This window comes from Phalangium opilio, unplaced genomic scaffold, assembly GCF_054372755.1.
Source record: "Phalangium opilio isolate 3A_F unplaced genomic scaffold, DU_Popi_V2 ptg000024l_1, whole genome shotgun sequence".
NCBI lineage: Eukaryota > Metazoa > Arthropoda > Arachnida > Opiliones > Phalangiidae > Phalangium > Phalangium opilio.
Window position 1 is genome coordinate 6,101,464 of NW_028324155.1, and position 21,280 is coordinate 6,122,743.

Genomic DNA, 21,280 nt, shown 5'->3' on the forward strand with positions numbered 1-21,280 from the left:
GCTTTTATGGAAGTCAAGTGTTTGACCCCTCGATTTGCATCCAATAATTTTTAGTTGCAATATATAAACTGGACTAGTAGTTAGTTAAAAAAATTACGCGTTACATCATAGTTATACATACATTCCTAGGCAAGTTAAATAGCTTTTCTATTGATTTTCAATCATGGATGCTGGAGAAACATTTTTAAGAGATGTTTAAATTTTTTGGCCTATTTTTTTAAAAAATATTTTAAGGCCGGATTTGAACTTCCTTTTAGCATTGCTCTATTTTGTTTATAGTTTAAGGTCCATTTTAAAAACATTAAGGAAGGTCCTTGGTTTGTAATCAAAATAATTTGGAAATGAGGGGACATTCACTCTAAATAATCTTTCAATGAAAAATCGACAAATATTTTAGTCTAAAATGCAAAGTTTCTAATCCCTCGCCACCCTACTCGCGTTTACGAATTCAAGAAAACGAGAAAACGGTTTTCTTCTTGTTAATATTTCAGAAGATACTAAAATACACACAGATATATCGATTTCAACTTGAGTATGAGACGAAAGAGTTAAAAAGGTCTCCCCCGCTTTTTATAGTACTGTCAAGTAATGTTGGTTTAATTTTTCTTTTTTTTTTTAGATCGGGATAATAGTAGACCTAAGACCTTCCTGATATACTTACTATTCCTTAGTTTTATGGGTGTCTGTGAGCACTCTACCTCTGAAAACTTAGATTAGATTGATCCGAAGTTGCCGTGATGCAAGGGTTTATGGAAGGAGTTGCGCTACTTTTGTTTCTATAAAGGTTAACGTTATGTATCCTTCCGCTGTAACATTGATAATAGGATGGAAATTAGATCTACAAAATAGATTTACGAAATACATTTAGGAGTTTAGGAGGAAAATTGAGTTAAGAAAATATATTGCCTGCGTCCCTGAATTTAATTCTTAGGTACATGTTTAACTGATGCTTTCTTGAATTTTTATTTATTTTTTTTATTTTTCAAATAATTGAGGTTTTATAATCAAGTTTTTAAACTGAAAATTTTTAATATCTGGGAAAGTTTTTTAGTCATTCTTTTTTTTTTACTTTTTCTAGACAGTTTTTATTAATATAGTCCATTATTGTTTTGATTGGAAATTTTATAAATTTCCGTGGGAAATTGCAATTTATTTTTTATAATCTAAATTTGACCTTTACTGAAAACCTCTCCGGTGCTTGGGTTACAGTTTTTTAATTTCCGGTTTATAATTTAAATTTTAATAGGCTTGGGGATTTTTAGCAATCACAAAATATTGATTGCTAATTATAATTCTTTTTTGTTTTGTTAAACGAAACTTACCTAATTAACTCATTTTATCATATATACATATATATAAAAAAGTTATTTTAAACACGGATAATGCTTAATATTACCTCTATCGCGCCGCAAAATGTCTATTTTTTGCGTTTTTAGGCCATTATCAAAGCTCTTACGGATGTCGTTACGCGTCTGAGTTAACGCCCCCTATATTATATAGGGCTTGCAGCGCTTTTACGAGACGCTATAGACTAGTTAGTTTTTAGCCTATTATAGACGATTTTGGTCTACGCGAGCGACACGTCATTAATAACGTATATAGACCATTTTCATCCGGATCTCCCAGACATGGAAATCTATCTTATTCAGTAAATCTCAACTCTGTAAAAGAATCGAGCACGTTTTACACCCAAAATTAGCAATAAATCGATGTTAAATCTCAGGTTTACCATAGTTATCCGAGACCATCTCACTTCAAATGATTTTGGTTAAATTTGGCCAATTTTTCCTGGTAATTTATCCTCCAATAACGTTTTAATTATAAGAGAAAGAGACGTTAGCGGAAAAATGAGATGAGGACTCTTAAACCTAATCATGCAAATTTATTCCCCGGGCACTTTCCAAGGAGTCCTCCTCAACCACTGCCTCAACTTAACAACTTGCACGATCTTACTTGGCGAACAGTCACGGTTGAATTCTTTTCTCAGCGCTTATAATCTCATTTATTCCCTTCGTCGCCTCCCACTTTTGTCTTTTTTGAAAAATTAACATTTCCCGTATAGGTCTAGGTGTTCAACGCTCGTCCAATCAATATACATACAGGGTGTTTCAGATAAGTCTGCCATTAATTTAGTAACTATTTCCTTGTTATACGGGCCAAAAATTGCCCGGGCTCAAATGAAAAATTAGCCCAAAAATTGCCCGGGCTCAAATAAAAAATTAGCCCAAATATTGTCCGGGCTCAAATAAAAAATTAGCCCAAAAATTTTCCTTGCTCAAATACAAAAAAGACCAAAAATTGCCCGGGCTCAAATGAAAAATAGCCCAAAAATTGACCGGACTGAAATAAAAAAAATAGCCAAACATTTCCCGGGCTGAAATAAAAAAAAAAAGCCCAAAAATTGCCCGGGCTCAAATAATGGCGATAATGTACATGGTTCTCGAGGATTGGCATTAAAAACATTATTTTTCAACATGTCTACCCTCTTTGTATGTCTATGGGAACACCTTGTATAGTCCTCTTTATAGGAACACCTTGTATAGTTTCACGAGAGTGTTGGGCATAAGCCTGTTAAGGAATTTTAAGTTTCACAAGTAAGAATAGAAAATTAAGTCTAAAATAATCCAAATACGGAAAAACGGTGTTGAAAAAACTCGCATAATATGACTGTCAACTTCTTTTTTTTTGTATTTTGGAAAGATATATTTTTTTTTGTGGCGTATGGGGAGAATACGATTTTGCGAGTGTCAAACGAACTCCTTAAATTTATGGCCTCGATGATTATTTTTCCGCGATGGAAGAAGATGATGCTTCAGAGCCATAGGGAAAAGGCGGGAAAAATTGCGGTGCGGTTTAAGAAAAAAATAAATAAAAAAGATCCTATTTGAAGTTACATCACCGTTTCCACCCGTTTTGTTTTTTCAAGGAGAGAGAGAGAGAGAAAAGAAGAAAAAAAAAAAGAAATTGCGCTTGTACTTTCTAAAAGATTTTTGACATTTCCAGTCGCTAAAGTGTGTATTTTTACCAGGTTTTTTTTTCTTCTATCTTTCTCATTTTCTCTTCCGCCACTTTTCCCAGCTTTAGTTCGAGATGTTTAGCTGTTCCTTTCCCTTTTTTGGCTGTAATTATATCAAAAGTCCATAATTTAAGTTCGTTTTTAAATTCAATAACTTTGGAAAAGCAAATTACGATTCCCGAAAAGGATATTTTGAGTTAGGCTTAGGATAAATGTTTTGGGATCTTTATCAGAATGAAGCATAACATTAATAGACTAAATGATACATATGTATTACGTATTTATTTCTCAAAATATTTTAAGGGAATTCATGCGGTCAGTTTCAAAAGTTATCTTTCAAAACATTTATTTCATTTATACCAATATATTTATAAAAATCCGCAGAATTTATTTAGCGAACTTTATATATAACCAACTACAAATAAATCTATCCAACTTCGGACGTTAAAAGCTAGTTGTTTTTAAACTAAAAAGGCCCAGGGCATTTTTAATTCCGCTCTGTTGATTTAACTAAAGCCGTTCTTATGATTGAGGACCAAAAAAAAAAAAAAAAATAATAAAAGTTTCAACGAGATTTTTCCATCTCTTTACTTTGGCAGCATCTTTCTACCATCCCGAAGAGATATATACTGAACAGTTTGAAGTGGAAACAAAAAGAAATTTTATTTCCATTCTTCAACAACCTACATTGACTGACCCTTATCCCCTATTGGATTTAATAATGGCCATTGAAAAATAAAGAGATTTCTCGTGTTACGCCGATTTGAACTGAAATCCCCCAGATTTTCCCCTCTTATCCTATATCTCCTCATCCTCATCTTGAAATTGGTTCCTCTCCTCCGCATCCCTAAATCCTAGTCATTTGCGATGCTGATGGCGAAATTCAATAAAAATAAAAAAATGGTCTACGCACCGAATATCTGTTTCCATCGGTCCCAATTATTTGAATCATTTGATTGGAATCCCTTATATATATCGTTTATATCTTGGATCTATCTCTCTTGGGGGTTCTTGAACCGAACTGCGAAATTTAGTTTCCCGCTCCACGTTTGATTAGTTAAATTCTATAGAATGGTGTTTATTTAAGTAGGGGTGAGTTATTTACGAGTTATTTTGTTTATTGATCCCAATAGATGCTTAAAAGCAGAAAATAATAATAATTTGTAACTGAAGAGAAATTTATGATATTTATTTCTATGTTGACAAATATTTTAAGAGTGGCTTGTTAAATTTTAAGCTACATTTTCACGCTCTCCTTTTTAACCTCGTTTTGCGTAAATCGCTTCTGAGCTTCTGATAAGTAAAAATTAACATCTAATATTGTTAAACTTGAATTTATCAGCATAACTTCCCATAAATGAATGTTGATGACGAATCAATTATAATGATTAGTTAACAGGGTTGTCATGGGTCAAGGATTACTGGGAAAGTACTTAATTTTATTCTAAAACCTTTGCGTCACGTAATTTCTTGTTTGGGGAAATAATTTGCATGTCTAAGCTGCTTCAATACCTTGCTTATGTTCCCAAAAATGTATCCCCCTCTCCCTTAACATTTTAACGAGTTTTTGGAGATCATTGCTTGGCCGATTTCGCCAAAATTAACCGGCTTTAACATATTCGCCCGTTTGCATGCATTCAAGCATATACATTCCTTCATTCTACCTCCACCTTATACCAGCTTGCTTGACACAACACCCAATAAAGCATCCTAGTCCACTATACAGGGTGTTTTCGAAAAGTCCATCAATAATGAAAGGGCGTATTTATTGGGCCATTTTGAGTCGAAAATGTTCTATGACATTTTGCCGTCCGACCCACGGTTTTCGAGTTATGATTTGAATATTTTAGGGATGACCCCTTCATTAAATTAGCGCTGTCTTTCAATTTCTTAATTAAATTTAAGGGGGTCATCCGTAAATTACTCCAATCATAACTTGAAAACAGTGGCCCGGACGGAAAAATGTCATAGAACATTTTCGACTCAAAATGACCCAATAAATACGCCCTTTCATTATTGATGGACCTTTCACAAACACCCTGTATACATGTACTTCTAGGGTACTTACACTCCACTAGGGGCTAATGATCGAAGGAACAGAGTCTGGGGCTCTGCAAGTTTAGCTTGCCCTAAATAATCGAGTTAAGCCCATACTTACAAGAGTTAGTCCTCGCACACCACAAAAAAATATATACATTAATCGCTTAAGGTTAGCAACATACCAAGGATCGTATATACGTATCCCAGAATCCCTCGCGCAAGCTTAATAACGATATTAAAGCTTGGGTAAAAATAAAGCCCCAATTTTGGGGTTTTTTCTATATAACCCTTGAGGTAAAATGAGTGAAATCCTGGCTAATAGACAAATAAAACTTGATAAGGAAAATCGCTTAATGTACATAAGCTGTTCATTTTGTCTATTTTGAGATTAAACAACACTTAAAATCCTCCACCCTTTCTCTCAGCATTAACTACAGTTCAGTGTTGTCAGATCGTTAATTGGTGAGGGGAGTTAGTCAAGTATTGATTCAAACTGAACTCATAAACAGTCTGACAACACTTCAAAAAAAAAAAACAAAAAAACCAGGCTTCAATATTACGAAACAGAAAAAGAGATGTGCAAGTATCTTCTAGTGTATTCTCAAAGGCGTTCTTATTTAATATATTTGTCTACTATAAAGTAAAGTTATTTGCCGTTCTCGCTCTGTCTAACAACCTTAAACCAAGCGGTGTTGGAAAACCGCGACTCAACTTGTAACGGTTAGTTCAGCCAAAGTTTAACCGCATCTTATAGCTTCCTTTTACTGTTTTTCCCCATTCCCCCAAAGTTTCCTTTATTACTTCTTATAAATTGAATAGAAGAATATCCACTGGTAAAACGCCAAGGGATCAAGAAAGTAAGAAAATGATCCTTTAGTCGCAGTGTAAATGTTTGCCCGCCTGTTTGATAGGATAGCGGCAAAACCCTGGAAATGGACGTTGTCTCTTTCCTATATAGCTATGTACTAACTAACACCTTTAGCTTCCGCGCCCCCTTTGGATCTACTATTTTATTCTTTTTACGTACGTACGTCAAGTCGTAGCGATAAAACGACTGCGGAGACTGGGACAATTCAGTATATGACGTGAAAGGATTTTTGACGCCGTCCATGCAGCGTCGGATAGCACTAGCACTGGCTGCTAGGTTAACTCGCTAGCTCCCTTTTCCCTTGAGCCTCTAATCCCAGAAGAGCGTTTTAAACAAGAAATATGCCACCCGATGCGGTCGCTACGTCGGTCGGTAAAAAGCAGCATCTTCTCTTCTCTCTTCTCCTCATCCTTACCAACACCGACACGCAACAACTGGGTCGAGGTCTTTCGCGATTCGAGGTGTCAGACACTATTTTCGCCCCCATTAAAATTCTTTCGATCTGCGGAGATATGGGAATCTTTAAATGTTGGATAAGCTCTGGTTCTATAAGATATCCGGGGAAATCCTTTGAAGATCTAATTCTTCTCTTTCCAATCTTATTAAATAATTGATGTTGCCAGCTACTTAGATACCGAATCTTATTATTATCATCGTCTGTTTATACTTTATATGGATGGTTCTTATAGTCTTCTTAAATTGTGTTATCGGGAAAGTGTCCATCTTATATACGAAATTTCTCAAACTTTTTTTGACACTGTACCACAATCTAAGGATAAAAAGGATTATGTAGTAAGAGTATTTCTGATTTGATGCTAGGCTAAATGAGCTTCATTTAAATCTAGGCTAGACAGACGTGTAAGATTTCATTGTTTATATCAGACTTATGAAATAATGAAATGACTTGTTGTGTCTTAGAAGTAAACCTTACTTATAATGACAAATAGATATAAAAGTGTTACAATCACTTTATAAAAACCACAGAAACCTAAAAATAACAGTGTTTTTTTTCTTTCCACCCCATTCGCCTTCAGTCTTGCGCCCGCCCACGCAACTTGTCTGACCACTGTGAAATTGTCTTTTATGTAATATAAACTCTGGTTTCTCTCCCTTCAACCTACTCCCCCGTTGCCCAAAGAACAGAGAAAGAAACATCTCTCTGGTGCCTCGTAAAAATAGATATAATCCCAAGTTGATTCTCTGGTAACGTTCTCCATAGCAACTCTTATAGGTACGCGTTGGAAGGAACCCGCTTCCCTTAACAAGCTCCTGAGGCTGTTTTTTCTTTGTCCTTTATGATATTTTGTGACGCTCGGACTTGCGTATTAATATTTTTCAAGCTGAATTGCGAATAGAGGTAAAGCCTCGTTTCAACCGTGTCTTGTCTTGTTTGTTTTTTTAGTGACCCTGCGTTTGTTATTAACTCGAATCTCGGGTCGGGAAAACATTCTAGTACATTGCTTTGGCCATAGCGCGCCCTTTCGCGAACGGCCAACTACGCTGACAAATTAGGTTTAGCCAGTTTTGGTTGAAGCTAGAAATCGTTCCATCATAATTTCGCCCGACCAATGGACGCGAAGTTGTACTACCTAGGAAACTCTCCCTTTGTGAATTTATTTAATTTTCTAAGGAATATAATATTTTATAATTTAAAAACTTTTAAAATTCACGAATTATAAAACATTTTTCGTATTTGAATGTGACAAAATTTTAGGTTTTAAAAATGAGGATTGAGTATTCAAGGGGGGATATAATAAATTCACGTCCACGGTATGTGGCATGGCCGCTAGAGCGAAAGTGAAAAATGTACATACTTTATATGGATTTAGGAGTTTATTTAGTTATCAAAGTAGGTTAAAACTCTCATTGCTTTGAGGATACATATAACAGCGGACATTTTTGGGAAAATAATCCAGAAAACCATCTGGATTAGCTTTTAATAATAACTTTCCATTAAGGTATTTATGCCAGCTCGGAATGACCAATGACCGCTAATTAGAAATGTAAAAGTTGCCCTACAAACCAATTTATCTTTTGAAAATTAGTTAAAAATATTAAAATTTGGAAAAATATGACATCCGCTAACGAGCCTCTCCTAAAATCATAACATAAACAAGAGCTCTCTCACTTTACCTTCACTATCTTCACTACTTTGAAGTCTACATAATTAGGCCTAATTCCCTTCCCTAACATCGTCATCGTCAAATTTGTCGGCGGACATCTTCTGACAAGATTATTAATTCCTTTCCTCGCTCTCTTGTACTTTATTTTAGAAAATTCAAAGGTTGCTTTGGGGTCTCCAAATACCCCGGGAAATAACTCTAGCCAAAATATTCCAAACATTACTGGGCGTATGCAAAGTTAGGCTTAGCGCATCAAAGGATGAGAATCAATGTGTGTTTATTTTTTTTCTCTTTTGGTTTCTTCTTTTGGTAACTTATAAAATATGAAAAGAAAACGTACGGATCAAAGTGAGACAAGGTGAGGAATGAAAATGTTTTTCTTACATTCCCTTCTCTGTTCTTGGTTGTTTGAGATGTGTGGTGGAATGAATACAAAGTTGTAATATTTGAGTACCTACCTTGGTTTACTCCCAAACCCTTGGCTAATTTTGAAGAAAAAAAATATACCGAGTAACTGCCCCATTATAAGGAATGAGTATTTCGAGAGACAGAAGGGAGAGATGAAAATATATTGTATCTAATTTCTTACGATTTTCTACATCTTCTCCGTAAATCTCTTTATTGGCTCAAATAAGTTGAACAATATAGTAGAAACTTAGAAATCAATACCCACAGTTCAAGGTAGCGGCCAAAATACCTTTTCGGTTTGGTGCTTTTGTATAGTATAGAGAAAAGAGAAACATCTTCCGATGAACATTTTTCCTGAACACACACGCTTGCCTTTCCTTCCGTTATCAATTCTTCAAAGTGAAAGCCTAAAGAAAAGGGTCAGTAAATTTATTTCGAATTGGTCCATCGGAAGATAGTAAACGAAAAGAAGGATGGGGATGATAGAGACAAGAAAGTTCTGCCTGTATACTGGTTTCTGCTAGTCCGTATATCACGCTGGCCTCAGTGAGAGATCTCTTTCTATTTCTGTATAGGTGTAAAAATATCGCAAAAATTGAGGTTTATCGGTTTCCATGTTTCTGAAATAAATATATTTCGTTCTATATTTTGAGATACGTTTTTAAATTGAAATTGTATGTGCATGCGGTAGGATCCATTTTCTAAATTAAAATATTCTGAATGGAGGTTAATTAATTTTCAAATTCATTCATGCACGTAATAAGACATCAAATGCAGACCGCGCTCGTACAAAAATAACATTTTTAATTACTTCCTCTTTACTCTCTATATGTACTTACTCCTTGTTTCCCAGAACAGAGCCAGCAGCGGCTTTGGTAATAATTTAGCTTAAGAGTACAGAGTACTACTCATTTCGAACTGGCTCTTAAGAGCCCCAAGATATATGCACTCTTTTTTATGGTGTACCGGAAGGAGGTTCTCTAGTTCCATCCTGCCCCGCGAAGGAGCATGGATCCAAGTTCATTAGCGAGTAGACTCCGAGATTAGGTGAATAGCGAAGTAGTCTGTAGATGAAAAACCAATGACGACATCTAGAGTACATTTCCTTTATCTGGATGGAAAGTATTCTAGGTCTATATCCTTTCATTCCAGGACCAGAAGAAAGAATAATGAAAGGATAAGGGACAAAAAATTAATAAGTTATGGATGGCGGAAGATTGGGACCGTCCGGAACTGACTGGTTTTCCCGCCTTTTTATTATTATTTTTTTTTGGAGGTTTTAACACTTTACTTCAGGTACTGATAAACGAGAATCTATTAAGTCTAGCTTTTTATAATGGCGTTAGGGAATATTCCAAGTTTTTGAATGATGAGAAAATGAAGAATTTTGCCTTACTTCCCACTTTTGACTCATTTTGAGCCAAGAATAATCTCCCTAAAGATGAAGTCTCTCTCTCTCTCTCTCTCTCTCTCTCTCTCTCTCTCTCTCTCTCTCTCTCTCTCTCTCTCTCTCTCGCAATGCAGACAGACAAAAGCTGAACGAATTGTTATATAACGACGATTTTTACCTTCGTTGAAAACTCTTCTTACTGCGCTCCAAAAACGAAATGTTCGCCTTTTGGCAACAACCATCCGAAGCGACGGAAAATTCAGCCAAGTTTGTCTCTAAAGATGTTCCCCACTGATGTAACCCGTCATTGAAGGAGAAGGCAAACTTATCTTCGTTTTAACTGTAACATTATGTCAAATAATACTAGGGGTACCATTTCTGCAATTACATAAACACTTTTTGATCTATTTCTTTCTTTCCTTATCTCCTACGGGTATATTCGAGTTGGAATATTTAATAGAGATTAAGGCGGGTCATCCCGTGAATTATTTATTTCTGTCAGGGTTCTTTCTATCTTTATTAATTTACTCATCCTGAACGAAATTGAAAGTAATCGTAAGATCCGTGTCCCTAATTCCCTAAAAATACATCATTCATTTTGTTCGCGTCCAATTTTGTCCTTTTGCGTTTCGGTTTTTACCCTTTACCTATGTATATCCTACTGGGAATTAGCATCCCTTTATATGTTACTATGTTAAGGCTAAGGCGACTTCGCTGCAAAACGTGGAAACCACCCTTACTGGGTTATTTTTATTCGTAAAATCTCCTGGTGTGAGAAAACGGTATTAAAAAGTTTGAGAAATTTCCACCAATTAATTCCAGCAATTAATTCAATTAAACCGGGAAACATTTAATGAATCGCGAAGGTTTAGAAACAAATTAAGAATTGTTCATCCCATTTCGATTCTTCAGTGAGTCTATGGGTTTTTTTAATGAAATAGACTTTAAGGTTTATTATTGTACTTGATGTACATCGATGTTGAGACCGATATTTGTCTCAAAACAAATAATTTTACGTAAGAACTATTTACGTTTTTCTCTCTCTCTCAAAGTTTCTACGAAACCCCATTTTAGAAGTGACACTTGGGAATGTCTTTATTATATTTATTTTGTCGGGAAGGAAATCTTATTAACTGCTTAATGGCGTTTTCCACTGACCGTTTCGCCTGAAAGATTATCTCTTAAAGCTTACCTTCTCCTTGGAGTCGCATTTGCATTTGAATAAACTCAAAGTAACGAAACTTTAAAAGTTTTTGAGACGAGAGAATTACGTGATAGTGAGTTTAGTTTATATTTAGTTTAATCGCATTAACGTTTCCGTCAAGCACGTATTTCCCAGGATCGTTTTAACGCGAATTTTAAAAGTTTTAAACTCGGTTAACGCGTACTTCTTAAAGTTTAAGACCGTTTATTTGACGAGACCTTTATATTAATTTTTGAGAGTGACGGCCAACTTTTAGGGGTTTTCCCTTATACAGGTTTACAGGTTTACAGGTTTAATTGTTCGCCGTACAATGGTACGCCCTTTTGAAACAGGGCGGCTCCCTACAATTGGGGGAGCGCAGCAGAAGTTAATAGGTCCAACAAAATGCGCAAATGTTTGTGGTGGCAGCGGGGGACGGAAGTCTTGAGACCTATCGGTCCAGATAATGTGGTATGGACGAGTCAGGGTGGGCGCGTCGCCAGGCTTCATTTTTGGTCCACCAGGTCGTGAGGATGGCCCGAACGGCGTCGTGGTCCCACACGGAGCCCTCCAGACCTAGGACGACTTCCAACGGGCTACCACGATTGACATGTCGCCAATCGGAAGTCGCGGGGGAGGCACATGTCTCTGGACACGCCATTAAGACGTGAAAGACATCTTCGTCCTGGAGACCACAGACGTTTTACGTAGAACGCCTGTAGAAATGTTTACCACGCGACGCACCAGTGCTCAAGGAAAAGCCAGCCTACAGGGGCTTTATCATTGAAATTTCATCCCATAAAACAATTTTTATTATTTTTATTTAATTTAAGAAATTGACCTTGCATAAAACGTCTAGCTCTCTAGACATTTTACTCGTACAATTTCTCTTGAAATTTAAACTTAACGAAATCGTCCTACAATAGTTTTCGTAAACCGCTTATTTCTAAACCAGATTAGTATTAAAATTCAGTTACCATATGGATACTCTTTAAGAATATATATTTAAATTTTAAGAAACCAACTTAAATATTTATTCAAAGTTAAAAGTGGTATTTTTACCGAAAAAAAACCCCTGATTTTTTTATTATTATTATTCATATCTTATATAACCTCTTTTTTATTATTCATCTTTTTTTACATACAAACATACAATGACAAAAGAGTTGCGGAACACAATCTCCAGTCGCGTTTTTCCAATCTCATACCTCCTTCATTTCTTCATATCTTCTAAGAAATTTCTCCCTTTCGCATATTTTCCCCCTCTCTCACACTCCCTCCCTACCCCCCTCTCTCTCTCTCTCTCTCTCTCTCTCTCTCTCTCATATTAAAATATTTCGTCATTTCGCATAGAAATTGAGGGTCGTCCCTACCGTAATATAAGATTTCGCTTACCAATTCCCTGACGTAACCCGCTGAGCCTCGTTTTCCCTGGTGTGTTTTTTTTCTTTTTACATCGCATTAGGTTTTAGGGCGTTTTGGGCGTAAGCGAAAGAAACATAATAAATGTACGTGTGACATTAATTTTATTGCCCTCTAATTATAATTTGCAAAAGGTGACCCTCAGGGTCAAATGTCATGGAACATTTTCTACTCAAAATCGCTCATAGAACCCACTTCTTCTAGAATATTGTCCTTCCCCTCCCTTTTTGGAACTCCTTATGCTGCAGATACCGACGCGTAACCACAATCTATAAAATGTATCTCTATTTAATTTTGGAGTCTCGTTTAAATCTACTTTCAAGAAATGTAAGCTAATAATGGTTTTTTTTTGTAACGAAAACCGTTTAGTTTATTAAAAAAGAAAAAAAAAAGGATTTAGTTTTTGCTTTTCCCTCAAACATCAACCTTCACCAAGCTAGAGTTTATTTTTACCGTGCTCGCGGTAAACTGATTTCAATATATTGGTTATTGGGTTCGCTTCCCAGCGAGCAGTCCACCACCACCCTATGTAGCTTTTTTGGACTAACTCGACGACGGAATTCAGGAAGACATTTAGTTTAATAGATTGAGAAGAGTAATGTAGGTCGTTCCTAGATTCCGGTCCTCCCTATAGCTCGCTTGGTCGATTGATTTGTAGAATTTTCCGAACACCTCCCGAATGTCTCAGTCTCTTCCATACTCACGAGCCTTTTTCCCAAAGTCTAAAGGGAGAGAGAGCGGGAGAGATAGAGGGAGTTGCACCGGCATCTTTCTTGCCGTGACCCATAAGAACGTTTTCTACTCTGTGACGAAATTAGTCGACTCACGTATAGGCCTTTTTGGGTGTGGATAGATTTTTAGGCAGACTGCAGTGAAAAAGAAAGCAAAAGAAAACAGTTTTTGAGGTTGGGATGCACCCTATCACGGAATAAATTTACGGTAAAGGTTAGATGAAATGGACTTATCTTTCTGAATATTTACGTTACAATATAGCGTATGAGGTAATTTAACATAAGGTTTACCAACGCGAATCTGTCAATGTAAGTTTGATATTCATCATTTTAAGTGATGCAAGGTGTAAAGTTGCAAACCCCTTTTATCCCGAATTTATTAAGTCTAATTTAATTCTCCGTAACATTAACCGCTTAAGCCTAGATTTGAATCTAGGTCAAGATTATCACGTTTCAATTTGTATAATGTGATGAATTCAAAATCAATTTCGACGGTACGTTTTCTCTATATAACGCGCGAGATATTGGTTATGCAAAGTAGCTAAACCTTAATTCAATTTTTCCTTTTTTCCAAAAATGAATTGAACTTGGTTGGGCCTTTGCTGTCTAATTTCCCATCGACAACAACAATCGCAACCCGCTAAGGAATAAATAGGTCGTATATACAAGCGTTCGGATCATAAACATAGGCTATACTCATGCGGCGTATTTATTATTATATTACGAAAGTTTATAATTCAAACCTTAAGCCTAAATTCCTTGTGTCAAAACTAGCGCCGTGTACCATCGTAATATCTCTTTAATTATTCCTCTAGCCTCCTTCTTTTCACACGTAAAAGTTTTAAGGCGAAAGATAAAGAAAGAAAGAAATATTCGAATCTTTCTTCGGTTAAATCTTTTCAGTTCTTTCTCAGTCCTGTATAGTTGAAGATGGGTAGATGTTTTCTTATTCTTGAAGAGAAAAAAATGATGCCACTGATGTTTCTTCCTCTATCTTCTCTTCGCGTCTCTTCCCATCCTCTCAGTTTTATTTTAGAACTTTACGTTGAACGGTTGCTTCCAAAAATCTAGTGTCTTCCACATCTCGGTGCGCGGTTTTTAAATTTTTACAGAAAGTAAAATTCGACACTACATAATTTCAATTTGCGTTGTAACTAAATAAATTCACCCACGTGTTTTTACGTTGCCATAGCAACCGTAATTCCGGGGTTTTTTTTAATGATGTCAACTAGAGAATTCATCAACCGTATAACGCGTGCGAGATACAACCGAAATGAATAGAATTTTACTGATGTACCTTGTTACGCGTTGCGATCTTTACCTGGGATGAACTTTTTGAAAAGAAAAGAGAGCTCATTTTCAACCGTAATACAAAAGAACGAGCCTACTCCAGGTACGGGGAAATCTAAAAAAATCTTTCATCGATGATCCGAGAGTGAGAGAGAGAGGTAGCCATGGAAAGATGAAAAAATGTGGAAAATGTCAAAGCCAAGCTTCGTTACGATAAAGCACGATCTGTTATATAGGGAAGCCTTTCTGGAATCTTGAGAAAAGAGCCTTGAAGTAAAAGAGGAGTACTTCAATTATAGTTTCAAACCCTTTTGTCAGAGGTTACTGCGCTAAGTCACTCGGTTTAAAGATCAAGAAGTTTAAAAAAGCCAGGAATTTATTTATTTCTATGATGAATTTTTAACAACAAAACTCCGGATTAAGTTTATACGGCGCTTATTGAACTTGAAAGTGAACCGTAAAATAACCCGAGTAAGAAATGTTTATATTTCATTATTAGTTTTAAAACTTTTCTTTTATTCGTATCGCCACAGTAGAGGAGAAACTAATTTAATTCATAGCAATAACCAACCGTAAGTTTAAGTAAGCTCCGTTCATTTAATTATGGTATGTCGCGTAACCGTTAATTTCCAAACCTGGCAAGGCTTAAACCCCCGTCGATGGATTTTTATAAAATCATAATAACACGTCGGTGATATTTTATATATCCTATCCTGAGCCGGGGGTCGGGGCTTAACTTCCTTCCTACGGTGCTGGAAACGCCCGAGACAAAACCCATCTTTCAGTAGTATATGCTTGCTTTAGTATTAGAATTGAGGGTGAAGTTCGAAGTAGGTCTAGGAGAAAAACGGTGGCGATGGAGGGGTGGCGGGTTTACTGAGCGGTAAAGCGCTTAATCCTAACTCCCCCTCTCTTCATTCTTCTATTTTATTTTTCCATTCGCAGCATCCCTACCGAGTTTTACACGAGGGGACATACCCTCCAGGAACTCTTGGTTTAGTGTTACCTCGCAAGAATGTGAATCTTTAACTCCGTTTCAAAACTTAACCGAATCCAAAGGAAATTACTCGTGCCTATCTGTTGTTGTTAAAATTTTTGGTTCGGCGTGAAGTGGTTACCCCCTCGATTATTCGGTTAGGCACGCGCGTTATCGTGGAAAAATCGTAAAGTTTTAGCTTAGTTCGGTCCGTACTCAGCCGGCAGCTTGCACCGTAGCCAGCCGCCCAAGCTGTTTATAACTGAAGAGTGCAGAAAAGAGGGGTGAAAGAGAGAAAACTAGGGTGGCGTTCGCCCACCCTTCACCCTGATTGTAAGGCACCTGTAGGGCCTTTTCATATCGATTATCGTCCGAGCTAACCCATAGCCAGCCACAGACCACCCTGTCCCCCAAGCCCCCCTAGCTCAAAACCACCGTTGTCCTCTCTCGATATCCGGCCCGCCTATTGCGAGAGTCAGTACGTCGAGAGATGTTTCAAAGAGAGGACCTTCGCCTCTCTCTCCGACAGGTGGGAACAGTCGAGTTTCGGTTGGCGTATCATCATCGGTGGACGTAAAACCATGATCGGCTTAACGAGTTAAAAAGATAATCAAGACGAGTGAAGGAAAAATTGATCTCCCATCACGTCAGATAGTAAAATCTTGTTAATTTTATGGATGAATTTTAATCCACCAAAGTACCGCCGCCTTTCTTCAAGAGCTCAGATACTTGCCGAAGATACGAAGCCGTGGCGGATTGGAAGATACGCCGTGAATAATTAATTATGCTAAGCGTCCGACACCTTTCATTTTCTCAAGTCTCTCTTTTAAAAATGTCTCATTATCGCCGTCGGAGTAATTTAAATTTTATAGGGTTTAGAGAACACTCCATCGCGCGAACACGCCGCGCGTCATCCGTCATGCAACGCTAAGTTAATCAAAATGGCCATCGTTTTGCACGGTTTATTGACCAGCTTAGCGGCCGGAACGGGTTTGGTATTTAACGGCTACATCTTGGTGGTACTCTTATGGTACCGTCGAATCCAAACAGCCAATAACTTGCTGTTACTTCATCTGGCTTTCGTGGATACCGTGTTTTGCGTCGTGGTCATCGCCGGTAACGCGTCATGGGGCATTTTTTCCTCCGAAGGGAGTACTTCGTCCAATGATAGCGAGCGGTCATCAACGTCATCCGCATTTCGGGAAGTGTATATGCCAGCTGGTACTTGCGAAATTCAAGGGTACGCTTGGACGGCGTTACCGGTAATTGTGTTATGGACTGTTTGCGGGTTGAGTTGTGATCGGTACGCGGCGATCGCGACGCCTTTGCATTATTCCAGGTTGATTAATACTCGACGCGCCTCTTATTTCTTAGCCGGTGTATGGATATTAGGGTTTGTTATAGCCTTACCTCCTTTGTTTGACGTATGTACTTACGGTTTTTATCACGCCGGGCTTAGTTGTTTGACCAATTGTACGCGAGGTAGTAATTCGGATTTGGGTTACGCCGCCACTTACGTCACATTAGCCGTAATTCTTCCATTGGTCGTGGTTTTAATCTGTAATTACCATATCCTAATCATTGCCAGATATCATAAGAATCGTATCGTATCGGCAATTTACCACGTGACTTTGAGCGCCCAAGCCACCGTTGTTCATCAAAAAAATCCCTTTTATTTATCGAAATTCAAAGGAAAGAACGCTATTTTTACTATATTCCAATTAGTGGGTTCGTTGCTAACCCTAAGCTCGCCATATTTCGGTATCATAGTATGGGAAGCCAGTACCGGTTCGAACGCTGACCCTCTTTACGTCACCATCAGTTTGGTTCTCTTCACGTGTACACCCCCGGTAAACGCCTACGTCTACGGCGTCAAGAGTCGCGTCTTGCGTCAAACCTTCAAGACGCTTTTACAAAGACACTTGAATAAGAGAGAAGCCATTCGGGTGGTAGAAAGCCGGGCTTCTTTAAATCCTTCATCCACAAAAAGAACTCTTTGCCGACGAGGCTCAGCTCCAGCTGGTTACTTGGGTTGGGAGAACGCCATCTCGGCCTTCTCAAGGAGTTCGCCCTTCACCGGGTCCTTAAAAGCCCATCGCGATTCGTCTTATTCGAGAACCAGAGCTTTTCATCGCCGGCCCTCTTTTGTCGTTGAAGTTGGATCTCCGACATCCGGGATTTTCCAAGAAATTATCCCGAAAGACGAATGCGAATCGCCGAAAAGTGGACTATGGATGAACTGCTCGACTTCCGGAAGTGGTACCGCCGGTCAAGAGAAGGAAGATGAAAGAGATAATTCTTCCGTTAGGGAAAGGATCGAACTACCGGAAATAGTTATCACGGCTCCTTGCGTCGAGGCTTTGAACCAACTTCTAAGTCGACGAATTGGGTTTATCGGGAACAGTCAAAGCGAACCCAATTCCCCGGATATCAATCATCAGAAATCGGGACTAAGGAAGCTGGAAGGAGTTGACATTCCAACGGGAAGTCCCGTTTTCCCGCGCAGGAGTCCACCGGCGCCCAATAATCGAATGTTACAGAGAAGGAAAACTATTTACAGTATTCTACCGGTTCGAAATCAGCTTCCGGAAATTAAAGAAGTGACAGACGACGCGGAATCATCTAGTTGCAACGACCCCAATATCACTCCGAATAGCAATTCTAAATGTCAATCCACCGATGCCATATCAAACAATCCTCGTCTCCCACAGCCTACTTTAAATGTAAATAATAACAATGATGGAGATAGAAATACTAGCTCGTTTGTATGTAAATTAACCGAATCTTATTCGACTATAAAAGATTGTAAATAAATTATAAAGACAGATGAGAATTTATTTAAAACTACATTTACACGTGTTATTGTTGTATTAATTTTTAAAATAATCTTGTTGGAAAAAATAACTGCATTTATTTTATTAGGCTTTCAAAATTAAATACTTCCATTGGCTTCCGAAACGTAATATGGTCTACAACAACTCCTTCTATCAAAGGTAAGCTCCAATCTAGCTCCTGGGTTGCGTGGAAAAGGTCCATTTAATATTTTCCAAACCCTTTCCTCAAGAAGTTATCTTTTTGGCGAAAGGGTAAGATACTCGAGTTGGTTGCCAAGTTATTTTTAAAGTCGCCGCGTTACTTACAGGCTAATCTATTATAAACCCGAAAAATCGCCACCAAAAGAACAGTTTTTTTATTCCTTTATCATATTTCAACTCACTGAAGATCATAATCTCACCAGAGATCTTCCCTAGAGTGGCAACTTGTAATTGGATTGGCTGCTAATTATCCAGTTATAATTATCCTGCAGGGTTGCATTAACCCTATTAATACTAAATTCTAATTGGCTGTTCACCGTAGCCTTTTGTGATTAGATTATTTTAGGGGATCGTAATTAAATTTGCTGTAAATTCAATCATAATGATCGATTAAGCTCAGAAAAGACAACATCCAGAAAGATACAAGGCCGAGTTTTAGTTTATTTTGATTTCAGATTGTCATTAGTTATTATCAAAACGTTTAATTATAAACGGACAGACAAACTATATAATTTCATAGGCCTCCCACACTCTGATAAATTGATCTTCAATTGATCAAGTTTATAATGGTTTTTGATAATTTTATTTTTCAAGCTGAGTTTAAATTATTTAATGATTTTAATTATTTGATTTTAATTTTGAATTTAAAAAACTATAACACAAAACTTTGGGATTTGAAAAAAGATGGCAGCATGTGTATGAGTTAAGAAGTTCAATATTTTGGCTTCCTGCTTTGCGTCGTCTGCTGGAGAAAGCTAATCTAACAAAATTTTCTTTGGGGAACTTTTCCATCCCATAATGGACTCTGCTTTAATGATAATAAATTGGAATATTATAATTAAACTGTAGATTTAAAAGTAGAGTTAGATCTTCATGAAGGTGAATGTAACATTCTAACGTCTCGAAAGCAATTTTTTTATATAAATAAAAATATAAATTTTAACGTCACTGAGAATGTCCGTCAAAGGCTTAATGGGGATCATGGACCTTGGTAAGTGTTAAAACATCAATTTTTGGGGCTATTTTTTTGTTTGTTTGTTTGTTTAAACTAATCGTTAAAATGCGCTGATGCATGAGTTAATGCGATTTGAATTTATTTATCTGTAAATTACCCGTGTAGAAACGGACGAACAACAAAAGCTAAGATTCCAAATTGAGCTGGAATTTGTTCAATGTCTGGGAAATCCCAACTATCTCAACTGTAACTAATTAATATATTTAACCGCCTAAATGACCCGCAATTAATGTAATTTATCAATTTAGTTTTAGCTCAACGAGGTTATATGAAAGACAAAGCATTTGTTAATTATCTGAAATATTTGCAGTATTGGAAAAAACCAGAATATGCCAAATATCTGAAGTAATATTTTATTCAGTTTGAAATTATTGGAAGGTGGTTTAAGCAATTTAAATTTTATCATAGATATCCAATGTGTTTACACTTTTTGGAACTTCTTCAGTATGAACATTTTAGGAGAGAAATCATGAGCGCACAATGTGCTAAGTTTATTGATGATCAACAACTCCTTCATTGGCAACATTATACCAGGAAAAGAATACGTTTGCTTCAACCTCACACTGAGGGAGCTCAATCAGCCCCTCAATCTCAACAATTACAACAAACAACGCAACCAAATTCCCAACAATCAAATAAATAAAATAATTTTATTTATAATATAAGTTGTTGTTTAGGTTTCTTTAATTTTCAGATTAAGTCGGTCCTGAAACATTTTATCATGGCATTATGGTAAGTAAATTACTTGTGCAGATTAAATTTCTTTCTGTAGATGGCCTTTCAACTTTTCAATATAATCAATTTTATTCAAAAATATTAGTTTCAAAGGAAATTTTTAAAATGAGTTTGTTTTACATAAATTAGGCTTAAAAATATTTAAATCTTGTAACAAGAAAGTATCCTAGATAAAGCTTTATGATGTTAAGTTTTATACTTTGATAATTTTTTTAATGTTTCTAAGGACGCCATATATCGATCTAAATGAATAGTTTAATTTTTCTATTTTTAAAACTTCCCCATTTACCTTAGTAGTTTCCCCCTATTTTTCCCCCCAATTTCCGTCTTTATGGGGGTAGACAATTAGGCTTATTCATTCTTAACGCGTAGGTCAACTGCTAGAGGGCGTTGGTAGTCTAGTAGATTATGACCTAAATAAAATAGTTTCATCTGTCTGCTCATAGACGTCGCATGGCCAGTCATAACAATCGCGTAGAAGGGAAAGGTTCGTTTCGTCCTTGAAACTACGGGACAAAATAAAATAAAAATTTGCTGTTTTTTTTCCGGACGAGACGATACGATACCATTCGATATAGGTCTTGTATTTCCCTAAAAGTTACATAGATTTTTGCGCGCGTTTTTGGTCTTTCGCGGGTTTCATAAAGAAAACTGAAGAAACCACGATCGTAAGTTGATGAAGATTGGTGGTGGTAGAGGGGAAAAATAGGCTGGTTAGGCCGCGCAACCATGGCCGCGTTCAGCAGAGCTCAGCGGACTCAGCGCTGAGTCAGCGCTTTTAGCCGTATCCTACTGAACGGATTTTGTTTTTGGACTTTGACGTCACGCTGCTCAGCGCTGAGCCAGCGAGGTCACCAAGAAAATAGTCGGTTTTTTGGATCGCGTGACGTAAAACGCGTAGTTCTCAGCTTGGCGAAAAAAACATGGAGAAATTATTACAAATAGCTCTTGCAGATTCTGGTGGGACTACCTATTTAATTGCTGTGAAACTAGCTGATCACGCGAGAATTTTAAGAGATATGTTAGTCTTTCTAACCTTAATTATTGA

At 37.0% G+C, this 21,280-nt stretch overlaps 2 protein-coding genes across 2 annotated transcripts; both read left to right on the plus strand.

Annotated features, from left to right (window-relative positions):
- Window positions 1-13,452: 13,452 nt before the first annotated feature.
- Window positions 13,453-18,296, plus strand: LOC149692456 (uncharacterized). Its single transcript, XM_089868217.1, has 2 exons — window positions 13,453-14,942; window positions 15,417-18,296. The coding sequence occupies exon 2, from the start codon at window positions 16,389-16,391 to the stop codon at window positions 18,258-18,260; it is 1,872 nt and encodes a 623-aa protein (XP_089724343.1). The 5' UTR covers window positions 13,453-14,942; window positions 15,417-16,388; the 3' UTR covers window positions 18,261-18,296.
- Window positions 18,297-19,217: 921 nt separating this feature from the next.
- On the plus strand, window positions 19,218-20,162 carry MED31 (mediator complex subunit 31). Its single transcript, XM_089868221.1, has 4 exons — window positions 19,218-19,473; window positions 19,603-19,683; window positions 19,746-19,842; window positions 19,906-20,162. The coding sequence occupies exons 1-4, from the start codon at window positions 19,437-19,439 to the stop codon at window positions 20,138-20,140; spliced, it is 450 nt and encodes a 149-aa protein (XP_089724347.1). The 5' UTR covers window positions 19,218-19,436; the 3' UTR covers window positions 20,141-20,162.
- The last annotated feature ends 1,118 nt before the right edge of the window (window positions 20,163-21,280 follow it).

Coding starts and splice junctions, on each gene's coding strand:
- LOC149692456 (XM_089868217.1), top strand. CDS start 16,389: ATGGCCATCGTTTTGCACGGTTTATTGACCAGCTTAGCGGCCGGAACG.
- MED31 (XM_089868221.1), top strand. CDS start 19,437: ATGTCCGTCAAAGGCTTAATGGGGATCATGGACCTTG. Junction 19,684..19,745: donor AAATCCCAACTATCTCAACT/GTAACTAATTAA, acceptor TTATCAATTTAG/TTTTAGCTCAACGAGGTTAT. Junction 19,843..19,905: donor GAATATGCCAAATATCTGAA/GTAATATTTTAT, acceptor ATTTTATCATAG/ATATCCAATGTGTTTACACT.